The sequence below is a fragment of the Argiope bruennichi genome, chromosome X1 (assembly GCF_947563725.1).
Source record: "Argiope bruennichi chromosome X1, qqArgBrue1.1, whole genome shotgun sequence".
NCBI lineage: Eukaryota > Metazoa > Arthropoda > Arachnida > Araneae > Araneidae > Argiope > Argiope bruennichi.
In genome coordinates this window covers 5,238,488-5,254,646 of record NC_079162.1, presented here as the reverse complement: position 1 = coordinate 5,254,646, position 16,159 = coordinate 5,238,488, and the positions used below count along the sequence as shown (strand labels likewise).

At 29.7% G+C, this 16,159-nt stretch overlaps 1 protein-coding gene across 2 annotated transcripts in view; it reads right to left on the bottom strand.

The window, feature by feature from the left end:
- Positions 1–13,435: 13,435 nt before the first annotated feature.
- LOC129958756 (heparan sulfate glucosamine 3-O-sulfotransferase 1-like) overlaps positions 13,436–16,159 on the bottom strand; it is a 55,297-nt gene continuing 52,573 nt past the window's right edge. For both annotated transcript variants that reach the window (XM_056071422.1, XM_056071423.1), the window contains one exon: positions 13,436–14,459. In XM_056071422.1, coding sequence (XP_055927397.1) covers positions 13,785–14,459 — 675 coding nt within the window. In that variant the 3' untranslated portion in view covers positions 13,436–13,784. The remainder of the gene's footprint in view (positions 14,460–16,159) is intronic.

The following is a 16,159-nucleotide window of genomic DNA, read 5'->3' as shown; positions in this document are numbered from 1 at the left end:
AACTCTTGCTTAATTTAACAAAGCTGATAGGTCAAGAAACAGAATTATGCCAAATGTTTTAGGCGCCAATTGGTTTACGGGTTACCAGAACTAACAGTTTTAAAACCAGTTACATAAAATACAGGTCAGCATTTAGAAATTCAGGTGAGACACAGGTCAAAAGATCACTATTGAAGAAATTTTTCGTGTCACCAATAGAAATAACCTTCGTCACCCTGGGTTCAAAGGTAAAAAGGGGGAGGATTCATTAACTCACTACAATGGAAAAGGAAAGTGACGGAAAGCAGGACCTTCTCTTTTGAAAACAATCAGAAGCAAGCTTAATTTTGAGGCAACTGTAAACTTTCCCATGAAATTTTATAATATATTAGCAAGATTAAATAGGAATTAAAGTACATCCGGGTTCAAGTGATATCAGATAAGAAAGAAAACAAAAATCTAATCTTAAAAAATAGCAGAACAATAATTTCGCTTTTGATAATTAAGTCAAAGATTTTAAAGCAAAGTATTGAATTGTTATCTTAATCATAAATTGTCACTACGGCACTTTTTATCAGTTCTCTCTAAATTTTTTTTCGGATTTCGGAAAGAATTTTTTAATTATTGTTATTATATTGCCGCATTGGAAAAAGACAGTCGAATCTTCATGGCCGAATGGTCATGGCACTGGTCTCATACTCAAGAGACCGTGGGTTCGAATCCCGCTAGAGACAATGTGATTCACAGTATATGTAAATATTTAGTTCATTGATTTTATGTTTTCCTTTATATCATGTTCCAGAAGAGACTGGACATTTCTTTAGTTTACCAGACAAGTGCTCTGGACTTTTCTTACTGTCTCCAGAAAAGTATTCTGGAACTTTCCCTGCTTGTATAAAAGCAGAAGATTTGTCAGTCACTCTATTCTCAGTTCTGAGTTCAGTTAATAAATTGGTTTAGCTCTAGTCCTTGCGTGTGTCATTGAGTTCTATATCATAGTATCTACGTGACAATATAATCAGAACACTTGCGTAATGCTCCATAAAGAGTTTCTAATACCACATTTCTTTTAATAAAACAATCTTTACGAAAATTTATCAACATAGAAAGTGAATAATTTGATAAATCACGCAAATAAAAACATGCATTATGAAAGAAAAAAAATCTGCACCAGCATTTTACGTTATTTATGCTACGGTTAATGTAATTTATTGGTTATTAACAATTAAGGGTAAACGGGATTCATTGATTTACCATATTGACTGCAGCATAATATATGTACATATATACTGGTATCTACAGTCCCATTACTTTTCTGTGCTTTCTAATTGAAACATTCTAATTCAGATGTAATACAATATACATAGAAGAGAACAAATTAAAAAGGAAGAATGAATAAATTATGGAAAAAATTATCAAGTTATATACTTTGAATGAAAAATGGCCGAAAGAATAATATTTTCTTCCTTCATATTTTTGATGTATAGCATAAGAGCCTCAAAAATGAAAAATGGTAATCCAAAACATTTTAATATTTCCATTACTATTTCTTATTTTAACACTTTTACTGTCATGGTTCGCGGACCAACTCTCTAATATGATGAATCCTTCTCTACTATATTTAAGAGACAGCAAAACAATAAAAAATAAAAGGATTATCTAATTAGACGGATGGTCCGGTAAAATTAGATAGTAAGTATGAACCACAAGCTGTTCACATTTTAACTAGAGATAATGTAAAAAATAATTTAGTGAATATCGAAACATAAAAATATACAATGTTTAAACTGGGTGGGTTTCTTTTGAAGATATGTTTAAAAAAATAATTTTAAGGGAATGATAAAATAAGAGAGTGAAATTTAAATTTCCATTTTATTGTATTAAATCGCATTAATATACAATAGAAAACATGTTTATTTGAAAATACTGACGTCAGATGGCTCGGCGTTTCAGTGGGCATATAACTGTTGAAACAAATGACGTAGAGCTCAAAGCAATTGATGCAGAGAAACACTTTTTAAGTTTGACAAATCCAAGAGCTTCCCATGCATAATTTGTTGAGCTTTAAATTTTCAAATTATTCCAATAGTCGCACTTTTTTTCATTGAAATTTACACTCTGACGGTTGTTAGAAAATATTTGAATTGGTGAAGCGGCAGACGATCGCAATTGCTTTAGCAATGAAAGCATCATTTCCATCTTAAAAGTAATTAAATTCTTCGGTCTTGAGTGTGGGAATACTTGTTTATACGGCCTTTGTTCTTTGCATTATTTAAAAGGAACCGATTCCTTTATAACCACAACTAATAGGATATTTAGGCAACATCATAATATTGTTTCTTTTGACCTGCAATATCTACTTCTCCCACATAGCTGCTGAAATGCACAATATTTTGAAGACAAAGAATTCATCTATAATTCAACGTCTTGTAGGTTAGATTCAATCGTATATTTGTAGCTAGTGGAAAATAAAGTGATTTCTTTTTCACCTTTCCAAATGGAGCACATGAGGATTGGAGTTTCAAAACATTTGCTTTCTAAATTGGCCTCTTTTTATGTTTTTGAGGAGAACTGTACTATTTAACTTAATAGTACTAGTTGAATATTGAACAATATTTAACAAGTCCGTCATGTGTCTGTGTCTCATGTATGTGTGTGCATCATGTTGTGTCCTAAAAGAGGATACAAGAAAACTATCAATCGAAAACGATATGATATTATTTGTGCAGTCATTTAAAAAGAATATCATAACACAGCCCTTTCCCATTGCGGGGGATACTAACATTTATTTATTTATTATTATTATTAGGGTTCAAATTTATAAGTGTATACTGGTCGGGAGCATCCAGACTTGAATTCTTCGTTTAGCGGGTATTATTGGCACATACTGCATATTTCGAAGTCTTCCTTTGTATTTGTTGAGTGCTTCATCAATAGACATTTCTCTATAAGGGGAAAAATGCTTCACCATTTTCTATCATTTTTCGCATTATTGATGTTATGACGAATAGTTACAATCTTTGTGAGGAATAAACCCAACATCATCGGGGTCGATTGAGAAAAGTTGAGTGCTCGATTGCGCAGTATGCGTTCAAAAATTTTGCACACCACGAATGTTACTGAAGTTGAGCCGAAGGACGATATTTCTTTACTTGATTTATTGGGTTTTGGAATGGGAATAATGTTGGCTATTTTCCAATTAGCTGGGGCCCTTTGATTTAACCAAATGTCATTAAAGATTGACAAGTTTTCAACGAAAATCAGAAGTATGGACTTTTGCACTGATGCCATCTGGTCCAGGGGAAGGAATGTTTGTTCTAGATACCGAATTCTTTAAAAGTTATGGAAACATTATAACTTTCGTTTTGCTCAGCTGGAAAAATCAGAAGGAATAAATTGACTAATAGCCGTCGTTTGATAAAAGTCTGCAAAAGTTTCTTTGGGTCCCGGATCTGTAACAAGATTATTATCTGAAATTAGAATTATCTGGAGTCAATGATCTATTGGAGTTTCTTTTAATTATTTTTAAAATTTTGCCTGTATCCGCTGCATGTTCACAGGTTTGATTGCAGCCATTACTTTGTCAATTTTTAACTAATCTTCGTAGTTTTGATGAGCATCTTTTGTATTTAATACAGTAATTTTTTGAAAAGTGGGCCCTAGAAAGACGTAAAAAGCCCATTTTTTGACATAAAAGCATTTCGCATATATTATTCCATCAAGGGGATAACTCTTTGGTTTTACAGGATTGAACAACTGAATTATTTCTTATCAATTCTGAACAAAACTTGTTAAAGGTAGATTAGGACTTGAAAATTTGTTCGTCTAAAGAACAGTGATTCAATGACATCACATAAAGGAGAAAAGTTTCGGACGTGGATCTTTAACTTCTTTAGAATCACTCGAATTTAAATAATTTAATTTCTTTAATTGCGTCATTGATCATTCGATATAATTAAATAACCGAATTGATTTATTTTTAAGATAATTAAAATGTTCATCTTTTTTTCTTCTCGAAAATGTGGGAATATTACTATAGGAATTTTTGTTGAAATATTTACAGTCTCTGCTTCTTTTTTGTCAACTGCAGTCATATACGGTGGTTTGTTCTTAGAATTAATAAACTTTCAGTTGTTACCACCAACTATTGGAAGTATAATTCGCAATACTTCAAGTCTTTAAAATCAGTATTTCCAGCTGCTGGGAAATAATCTAATTCGAAGGAATTTCTTACAATTCCACCGTTTTCTGCTGCAGTTGGTCGATCTTCTTTCATTTTCATTTCTAATTTAGTACTATTTGTACCCGCCAACTCTTAATCAATAAATTTTTCTATTTGTGCCAGTGAGAGTAATTGGGAACAGTGGCCACCAGTGAAGACTTATCGAGGTGGAAAACTGATGTCCTCTTTTGAAGCCGCTCTAGAGAAAGACGATAAATCCTTTTTACATTGAAATTCTCTGTTTACTTTCATTGGAATCGTATTCAAAAAGTGAAATAAAAACTTTTTTAAGTGCGATTATTCATTCCTTTCATCGGTTGTTTGCAGTGGAAGCTTTAGATTTCTTGGATCTATAACGGTTATGAGTAAGATTTGAACTTTTTCCTGAGAAACAGGATAAGGATTTTTATTATGTCTGACAATTTTCGTTGTTGATAGAGAAGAACAGGCTTTTATTGCAATAAAAGCTTATCTATTTTTATGTATTTTGAATGGTTTAATTTTTGATAGGAAGTGCGTTTGAATCTAGGAATACGGTGACATCCTGTCCCGTCATAATGCTTATTATTTTATGTCATATTAGCGATTGAAATTTTTAAAGAATCTACCGCATGATCTACATATGTAATTCTTTTCACAAATGAAAGCTGTTTAATAATGATAAGACAGGGTTCTTAATTACCCCTGACAATTTTCCTCGTAATATAAATAGATAGGAATAGGCCTTTAATGAAATAGAAAAACTATATTTTTCATGTATTTTGAATAATTTCCTTTTGATAGGAAGTGCTTTTGACTTTAGGAATACGGTAATATCCTGTCTCGCCAAGAATGTTTATTATTTTATGTCAAATTATCAATTGAAAGAATCCATCATATGATCTACATATTTAATACTTTTCACAAGTGAAAGCTAGTTATTATTAATTATTTGATTTTGACTGACGTCGAATATAGAAAAAAAACTTATCTGAAGGAAGGAAAGAAAATGACGCTGAAAGAGAATTCTGAAGATGATGATTTTAACTCTTTTAATTAGAAAAGAAATAAGAAAGGAGGTTATAAAGATGGAGAAAGTAACATCTATGATTGATGTTTCAACAAATATATATATTTATATCGATTATGTTCAAGGTACCAGAATGAATGACTGTCATTCGTTAATCCGATGAATAGAGGGCCTTGTTGATGATGTTTAGGGCTTTGGTATCGAAATGTTGTTAACTAGGCAATAATCTTCTTGCCCACATTTGATCTGGCGATGTCCTAGAGAAACGTTAGTCTTTTCGTCTGCTTGTTTTCGACGATCTGTTTAGGTATCAGCAATATGTTACTGAACTTTAACTATTACACATCATTCAACAATTCGATGAGTAGAGAACTTTTTTTTTCATCAGAAACGAAACTGAACATCTTGTTTCTGTCCTTCATGGTTAATTGATTTTGTTTTTCTTTTGGAAGTGGGTAGCAGGAATGCTACCAATTTGTGTTTTGATCATGAAACCCATTAGTATACTTTGATTAGGCACAAGGCCGCTACAGCAAAAGTCCCTTTTTCATTTCGGTACATCTCATATATACTCAGTTTACTTAAAATTCAAATGAAGTTGGAGTGTGCCAAATTCTTATTATTCGCATGATTTCAAAAACAGACAAGGAACAACGTTTTTAGATTTATTTATCTAGAAATTTTCTAATCAATACACAAATTTCGAATATATTGCCTTTAGTAACATATATAACTAAAGAATATTTATATGTATATATGTATGCGTGTATACTCATATACATATACATAAATACAAGATACAATAGGTACGATTTAAAAGAAGATACAAATTGTATTGAAAAATGGTTTTATGGAAACAAAATTCATGTTTTGAAGCAAATTCTTTATAAGCCATCAAATCAATACATACAGCTGTAATCATGTAAGCTGTTTATAGATAATTTAATATTCAACCATAAATGACATCCACTCATACAAGCTCTCCCACGCTTGCACATGCACACTAGATGACTTAAAAGATTTTTTTAGAGTAAATCAAGTTCTGAATATTTCCATACTTTCTTAACAATACATAAATACTTTCATATATAAAAATACTTTACCACAACCTGTGTACAACAGAAATAAATAAATGATGAGCAACAAGAACATTTCATAATAAATTTCAAGATGATATGTTTGTATTGTAGATATCTTATTGGAACCATTTAGCCGTCTGGTCTACAGCAAAATGGAAACGCAAATAAAGGACACGCTTCCTGAAAATCGCTACACTAAGACACATTAAAAAGACGAACTAGAAAGGTTCATTGATATGTTTCTGATATGTAGAGAATATCACTGGCCGCACAAGAAGACGTAAGAAAAGGCCGAGCACAAGAAGAGTAGCATTTACAAGAAAGATTGGAGATGATCAGACGGGGTTTACAAAAATAGTTGTTCCGATTGTAATAAAATTCAACTGATTCGGAAAAATATCCTCTTTCGTACAACGGGACTTTCAGAAAAAAAAAAAAAAAAAAAACTGACTCGATTCCTTTTTGAATTTTTTATACACTTTTATGTAAATTCATATTTATAAAGATGGAATTTTTAGATCCATTTTTAAATAATTCCTTATACGCTAGAGGTTTGAAATTTTGTACATTTGTAGGTTTTCGATGACATTACATTATCTTAAAGTTTTCAAAACAATTAATTGTTAATTGATTAAATTAATTAAATTTTGGTTCATCCGATGGACACCACCTGCTAGTGAATCTGAGAAATATTGATTTCCATATTTCATAATGCTTATACTAACTGATTATAAATTAAGGAGTAAAAAGTAGAAAAAAAAATTAAAAATTTCTAATTTTAATATATGAATAAAAGTGTATTCTTAATTGCTTATATAAAATTCTTTTTCATTATTTGAGAATGAAATGCTTTAAGAGTGTAAAATTTCCGTTTCTTTTTTTTAAGATTTAAAGGTAACCGTTTAGCTTTTAAAGTACATAGACCATTCAGAGTTAAGAAATTGAAAAACCTTTTCTTACATCTGCGTCGGGTTGAATGTTATTTTCATCGCATATGCACACTGTATCACATATGTAAAATATTATTTAGGCAGAACTTTACAAAATTATAGTGTTTGAATGATTTCAATTTATTGTTATTTTTGTGATATGTTGTTGATATTGTTGATATGTTATTTTCATTAAATTATAAATATTCGCTCAGAGTAGACAAAAATTCAGTCACTTACTTTTCATAATGGATAAGTAGTTTCCATCAAATACGAAAAATAATAAAAGTACTCAATATTTACCCTAATATGGAAACAGCTTATAAATCTTATTGGTTCGAATCAGAGCCGGTTTCATCATGAGAAGTGCATTGAAACGCGCTCTTTCATTGAAATTTAAAAAAATGACTGTCGCACACTAATTGTACATGCATCGTTAGAATCTCTTTGAGGAGTGAAAATAAATAACAGCTAGATGAATTTTCGAAACCATTTTGTATGTATACATCAAAATGAATACTATTCTAAACTTATTTACACAGCATTGTCAGCAATTCAGAAAGAGTTTCTTTAAAACTGACACTCGATCGACTATCACTCAAGAAAGACTGATGTATCAATAAATGATCTAGAAGGGATTAATACAATAATTTTTTATTCAGACGAGGAATCAATTTCTTCTAATAAATATGGAATTGAAATATTTTTAACTTTTACTGTAAATGTATAATTAAAGATTTTAGAAAGCCTTTAATATTTAAAATTGAATTTATTTAAATTTGGTTTGAGCTCTGAGTACTACTCTGAAAAGCAGTTAGCCAAGAATGGAAGTTTTTGAAAAGAAAGAATCAAAATCAATGCAGTCCATAATACATATATATAATATAATATGATATTCCTTATGTTCTTTCTTATGCTCAATTCGAATAATCGTATGTTTTAGAATATATGTCTAGTATGTGGGAAATTTTCATGTTCGACAACTGAAATAAAAATACACATTTATATATATATATAATTTTTAGTTCCGATTCCGAAATAATTTAGTTTCGTTTCCGAAAAAATTTTAAATTGTTTTAATAATAGGTTATAATTTCATAATGCTTATACTTTTGGTTACTTATATATATATATATATATATATATATATATATATATATATATATATAATCTAATTTTTAGTTCCGATTCCGAAATAATTTTAATTTTAAATTGTTTCAATAATAGGTTTTAATTTCATAATGCTTATATTTTTGGTTACTTATATATATATATATTGCAAACTTAAGAGAAATATATAGGTGAAAAAAAATCAAATTCTTTTTCCATTGCAAAATCATTTTTGAATATTTATGAGAAAAAAATGTCTTTGAAGACAAATAGGAAAAGGAAGTGACTGAATCTTTCAATTGAAGAAATGATTTCTGTAAGGGTCAAATGATCGAAATTACAAAAATAGGCACCAAAGTCTCACGTTTCGTTAGCAATATCCACTCAAGAAATCTTTTTTTTTTTTTTTTTTTTGCCATGCCGCGTAGCACGATATTTGTAAAATCGTGTTCTTTCGAGGTTATCAAGGAAGTTAAAGTAACCAATTTTAAACCAATGTGCGTGGTTAAAAAGTGCACCAGCATTGAATAAATAGAAGTATCAACACACGTTTGATGAAGAACTCTTTCAACCTGCACCAATTGCTATGATTGCTTAGGATTCTTTTATAATATTAACCATCCTTTTATTACTGAGTGCTTTCCTAAAAATCCTAAAATAAGCAGTATATGATATGTATTGTCTTAAAACTTGGATCATTCCATTTACGAAAATATTAGAGGAATTATTTTCTTCATCCATAACAATTATTTTCAACGTATGGCTTAAGAACAGTTGAGAGCAATCAGTAGTCTTAGCAATGAAGCTATGTCATTCTTTATGTAAATGAAAGCAAACGATTTCACAATTTGCTTTCTTTATAAAAAAAAATTCCTAAAAGACGTCAAAAGCTCAACAACAGGTTTAATTTTCAATAGCCTTTACTTTCGAATTTATAAGTTAAATCTATATAGCTAATAGTAAGTTTATATTTAAAATCATATGCATTATATTTTAACTACTAACTATGCGGTTAATTTTTGTAGCAAAATTTTCCCTGCTATTTTAAGCAAATGTTTATTGTATATATATAAAAGTGCTATACAAAATATTTTTTATTATTTCAGGAACTAATAATAGAATTTGAAAATTGCATGCAAAAAAATAGCTTATAAAACCCATATTTGTCCCCTTCGGCTATTTTATTGAATAGATTTGATATTCTTCTCCACCTTTAGAAAGAGTATCATTTGGAAGAAAACAATCGAAGTGAATAGGTATAATGGAATGGAAGAAACAGAGAGCCTATTTTTAGAGCTTTCTTTACTCGCTTTAAACAAACACGCTCCATAAAAAATATTTCAAATGATTAACTTCGATTAATTAGATTTTAAATATTTTGGACATGGGAGTAAACATGAACAAGAAGGAAAGTTTCTTGTACGATTTTCTTTGGAAATTCACAAGTTTTTTCCCCCTAGATACCCAAAAGTGATGAACATCATCTTTCTCATATTCATATTTTTTTTAAAAATGGATTATACAAGCAATGGGGTTTATAATATACGATTTATTTTACGATAGAGCTCTAATACACAACAAAAAGGGGTAAAAGAAAGCTGCAAAATAGTTTTATTTTTGGAAATAAAAATGAATGAAAATTTTTGTTACGAATTTAAAAGTTCAATAAAAATGCACCTCTTTATGAATATCTGGAAAATAAATTCTGAATATAAAAGTGGAGGATGGTTAGAAGAGGGAAAATGTTCATTTTATTTATATATGTAGAAGAGAAACCATATCTGAAGAAGCATCAATAGATGAAGATCTCAATATTTTGTTCGAATATGAAGGTATATCCAAAATGATACAGCAATAATTCTGATAAACAGGAGCTTTTGATAGAAATTCATATAGAGTCATAAAGAAAATTATGAAAAGTTATTCTTACTTGCTACTAGATAAGGATTGTTTGGAAGTTTAAGACCCTTATAAAAATAGAAGACAGAAATAGTTATTAGAATGTATATCATTTTTAGAAAAGATTTCAATTTTTCCAAGTGTTTTTCTTCTCGTAAAAATCTTTCTTGTGAATTGAAAATATTAAGGAAATAAATAAAAGTTGAAGAATTTTATTAGCAATATATTCTATGGAAAAAAATTCACTCGTTTCTAAATTGAATTGCTGTTTAATTGCGTGTTTATCCACATTAAAACACTTCTTTAAATACCAGAAAATGTTAAAACGCAGATAAATAATTCTGGCTTTAAATTTTACTTCGAATTTAGGAAACAGAGCTTAGTTCCTTAAAAAAGAGAAGTGAATTTCAGAATGAAGTGGAAATTTGAAACCGCATTTAAAGTTGAAAGATATGGCAAGCAAAATGTTCTACTGATTTTTACTCAAGTTTAAAATTTATATGGAAAGACATCAAAACAAAAAAAAATTTCAAAAAATTAAATGTAATGTAAATAAAATGCTCAATGTAATAAAAATTACTTAAATTGAATACACTACAGGTTTTGTTACCTATGTAAAATAAAAGGTAAAAATAGTTCAAACCTTTCAACAATGAATTAAGAAATTGTTTGGAATTTAAATTTTCACATATCGAAACGATATAAGATGAGAGTTGAGCAAAAAGGATTTGTTGCATCTTTTGCTGAAATTCGTCCCTTTTTGGTTTTCTTTTTTTCCTTTGAATCCTTTCGAATCAGACGAAGAGATAGGCAAATAGTTTTATATTTAACGCATCCTGTTATTATTAATCTTTTATGTTCCTTTGGAAGCTTTCCTCAGAGAAGCAAATTAATTTCTCCGACATAAAGAATATAAAAACCTAGAATCTAGAGAAGAAACATATTAATTACTCAATCTGCATTCATTTAAATATCTATTGCAGAAACTTATAATAATATAATGATAAAAACGTTGTTGTAGATTATTATATGTAATGATTAGTACCTATATAACACATAATCTATAAAATGGGATTCAATTATAGATACTGTTTAGAAACATTTTTTATTATGAATTTCTGTTAGGCAGATATATTAGTAATTTATTTTCTAAAAATCATTCAGAAGAAGGACAGTTTTAGTTATTTAAGTTATTAGCAATACGGCTGTAAAATATTTAGTTAAGCAGCAATTAGCAATTATCTTCATTACGGAGTGGTGCTTTAAAAAATTTTATTCATATATCGATTTGTTTGGGTTACTTAATTTTTTCTTATTTAAATTAATTTTAAATAATATCATTACTTATGTTTTTGTTTTAAAAAATCAATTTTAAATAAACTGTATGAAAAGACTTACTTATAATATGTAGGAAAACTTTTAATGAAGAGATTACAATGACCGTTTCTAAAATAATTAGTTTTTTAAAAATATTTATGACCAAATTATTTATTGCATTATTTCTCCTAAAATACTTATACAGATTCATATCGATTTACTTCAAAAATTTTAATAAAGATATCACAGTATAATTCTGAAACTAGAGAAAAGAATGCTTAAAAACAAAACATGAAAACAAATGCCTCTAATCTAAGGATTTTCGTTCGAACGTAAGAAAAAGGAACCAGCTTTTTCTGAAAAATAGAAAGTGGATCAGGAAAAGAGAAATGAAAACTTTTTCAAAAAAGGATTCTTATTTTTTGGATGTGTTATTTTTCGATACATTCACTCTAATTGCGATGACAAATTCAAAATTTTTTAGAAGAAATTTCATATTTTTCAGAAATAGAATATAATCATGTAGGCGTATTGTAAGAAAAAATAGTTACTTGACGTTTCATAGGAAAGGTTTATCTCATTTCTGTCAGTTTAAAATATAAATTGACCCAAAGAAAGTGAAAAGAAGATGATTTATACAAAAGTGCTCTTGGTTAGAACTGAATTGATCTCAATTTGGGTCCTTTAAATAACTTATCGTATGTTGTGCCATAATCATGTGTTCTATCATGATTTATGTTATATCAACCTTAGGTTTGACAAGAGATATTAAAAATAAAAGTATTTTTCACTTAAAGAAACGGTTTATTCCTTATTTTAAAAGAGCTTCCAAGTACTCATAACTTAAGGATTTTATCTGTCTGTATGGGTAATAGGGATTTTCAAGACGAGTAATCTTACATTTTCAAAAGAGAGTTTATTTAGAATATGTTATTTTGATCCTGTCACTGGAAAGAAAAAGTACGTTTGTAATTTTCTTTTGTTACTGCTGTTTATGCTTTCATTTTTTTTTTTTTGCTGAAATGAAATGATTAAAAATGAATAAATATGTAGAAATGTTAACTTATTACGAAATTAAAAAAAAAAAACTGGCTGAAAAGGTCTGAAAACCCAACCTATTTTTTTCAGTTTATCACAAAACAAAAATTCCTTTTCCTCTTCTTTAAAGCATAAAAATATATCGAAAGCTACTATTTTTCATTTAAGAAAGAGTCATATTTTTGCTTGATATATTATATCCTATTTATATAATCAGTAACTTTACGAGTAAGGCATCTCTTTTATATCAGAAGTAAAACATTTTTTCGATTGTTCAACTAATTATAAAAATCATTTTAAAAATTTCAGTAACTCTTTTTCGTAACTCATCTGATGTCAAGAGAAAGCTCTATAGATCTGCCTGGACTACTGATTGCTCCATATTAAAGTGATATGTATTCACAACATTTCAATACTAATTATAAGTATAAACATCCCGATTTGATATGTATATAAACGACAAATGCTCAGAATCAAGCCACACACAGGCAAAATGGGCATACTAACAATCATCAAAGTTTCTCTTTCAATATCAACGCTTCATGAAAATCCTAAATATGCATCCATAATTGACAAAAAGCTCCTGCGAAGAGACAGATGAAACGCTTTCTTTTGATATGCTCAAGCTGATTCAAGGAGACTTTATGTCAAAATTTGGCACTGAAGCTATTCATCGAGTTCTTTGAGATGCTCTCGGAACATTACTTTCAATAGCTTTCCTTTTATTATCAGATAAACGTGCAACGAATGTTGAAATAAAGAAATAGGTATGGAATCTAACAGAGGAATATTTTGTATAAAATATATGTTTCCATATTTCTATCACAAATTTTTTGCTTAATAAATAATGGAATTTAGAAATGAACTTGAAATATGAAGATATGTTTTGAAAATCTAAACCGGTTCGAAAAATTACACTACGGTTTATAATAATTCAAATGCTCCAATAGCACATTGAAAACAGTACTCCATAATGAACAAAACACACGTCGTAACTTTCTAGAGATACCATCTTTCAGCTTTTGCGAAAATAATCATAACTTCCGAAGCTATTCCAATGTTTCTTTCCTAATAAGAAGCCGATTACTGTGTGCAGCAAGATTTAGAGCATTCATCTTCACAATCCAGAGTAAAAGAGATACATTTTTGGAGAATAGAGAAGAGGTAACATTGAACCTGTATATACAACAATCAATGGAAAGTCATTCTTCGGGCCATCCAAAATCTCTTCCAGCTGCTCTGAAAAACATTCGGTTGTAAGGAGCGTAGAACTGTCGAAGTTTATGAATAACTTCCTCGGAGACTTGGGGGTGTCGCCTGCCTTTACTTTCATTCAGACACTTCTCCGTCGTCTCGTTCCTCACACAATAGAAACCTTTGGTTTTATTGTAGAAAAAATTATCCTTGGAGATTCGGTGAGCAATGCCCAGAAATTCTTCGATGCGTTGCACTTCCGGGAAAGGATCTCGGACTAGATCATCTCCATCCACTATATGGATATGCCGCCGTGGGAATACCCGATGCCATTTCTCGAAGAAAATGGAATACATGCTGATGCGTACAGCCTTGTAAGCCGTGTTCACTTGACCGTTGGGCTGGAGGACGAGATCTTCAAAGGAAGCCAGAGCCTTGTCTTTTCGAGCCTTATTGGCAGCCAGTTGGGCGTAATCCGAAATGAGGCGAGTCACGGGGTCCCGCACGATCAAGAGGAGTTTCACGCTGGCATTCATAGCGCGAATCCGCGCAGGGGCTGCTTCGGTGATGAAATAAGCGGGGCTCTTCTCAATGGTGATTTGATCAGCAAAGGAATACGGCATCCGTCGACGGTACCACTCCAGCCCCAGACTGTATTTGTCATCCTCGTCGAAAAAGTGAACCTGAAAGGGGAAAACTCATTAGTTCCATTACAGTTGGGAAATTAAGGCTTGTTTACCGATAGGAATGAACGCACTTGGTAAAACGGGGAAATTTTTTTATTTGAATTATTATTAATTTTTTGTCCTTAATTTATAATTCATTATTATAAATATTATGGAATTTTTTTTTTTTGAAATTTATTCCTAGCTTACGCCATTTGAATAGAATCAAAATTTAGTTGAATTAATTGATTAAATGAAAAATTAAGTTCCAGAAATATTAAAATAGACATTGTTGTTAAGAAAATACAAGAGTAAGAAATTTTACAATTTTAGCACGCCAGAAAATGAATGAAGAATCAATTTTTTTTTTCAAAAACAAACAAGTCAAGTTAAATAAAACTGAAATTTAAAAGTAGACGATTCTTATTGATTTTTTGAAAAAAAAGAGGATTTATTATGGTTTTTATGTACTAGCAAATGAATATGAAACATTCTTAAAAAGCAATAAACTTTCATTAAAATATATTTCAGGAATTTTGTACATTGAATATGACATTCTCCATTTTTAAAAATAAATTTTGATTCAATAAAATAAACCTATGTCATGCGTCTTATTCTTGAAGTATTTTATTCGATGACATGGATGAAATATCCACTAATATTAAGCAAAAAGAACATAGGAAAAATGAATGATTTTGTTACACCGCAATTCAGTAAAGTCACAAATCAATATTTTGAATTATTTCAATATTTTTAAACTCTTACCGAAATCTTCAGCAGGATAATTCTTTATTTTTTCCGCGCGATATTAAAATTTTATGTACTGAAGCGCTCTCGGATAAATATTTCTAAAATGTACAATAAATACTATAATATTTGTTTTAAACTCTGAACCAAATAACAAATGATTAAGTTACTCTGAAACACTGTCCAATTGGAAGTATCAGATGAAATGAAAAAAAAAAAAAATTCAATGATACAATACAATCGAGAGATAAGGACAATCAACAATAAAAACTTATTTTTACACTACAAACAATAGCCGGACAGGATGGTATAAATTAAACAAGAAGTGTTTGATTCTTTTTGATGGTAAAATCACCAATCATAACCAAATTTTATGTACATACTTTCTAAAATTTATGGTTGTGAATTTTGTATTGGAGACAATTGGAGAGACAAGTGTAGGACAAAAAATGTCGCTGCACTTCTTCTTGTGTACTGCCGATCATCCCGCCACTGAACGTAGCAATATCGACAATTATCACTGCCCTACAGGTAATTTGGATATTAAATATTCTGGACAATTATTGTCATTTTAAAAAGGAATGCATTGAAATGGACGTGAAATAATACATGGTTACAGAATTAATAAAGAATAACAGTACCAAAAAAAGGATTTGAAATCACATGCAGAAATAAATCAAATACATAGAAAAGAAATATGAAATACATTTAATGAACCGCCTATTTAATCCTATCAGTTCAAATACTGCTCAACACGTCCTCCATCTTATGCTCAAAAAATGGCATTAAATGAGCATCACCATGGATCAAATAATTTGAATGACGAAACTGTCTTTTTATTACAGCTCAATTCGAAGCATTGCCTTACTCTTTGAACAGTCTGATAGTCGAAAATCAGAAAGAATCTTTCTTCAATAAATGTTTGTCGTTGTAGGGCTTATGGGTTTTGTCAGAGGGTATCATTATTATAG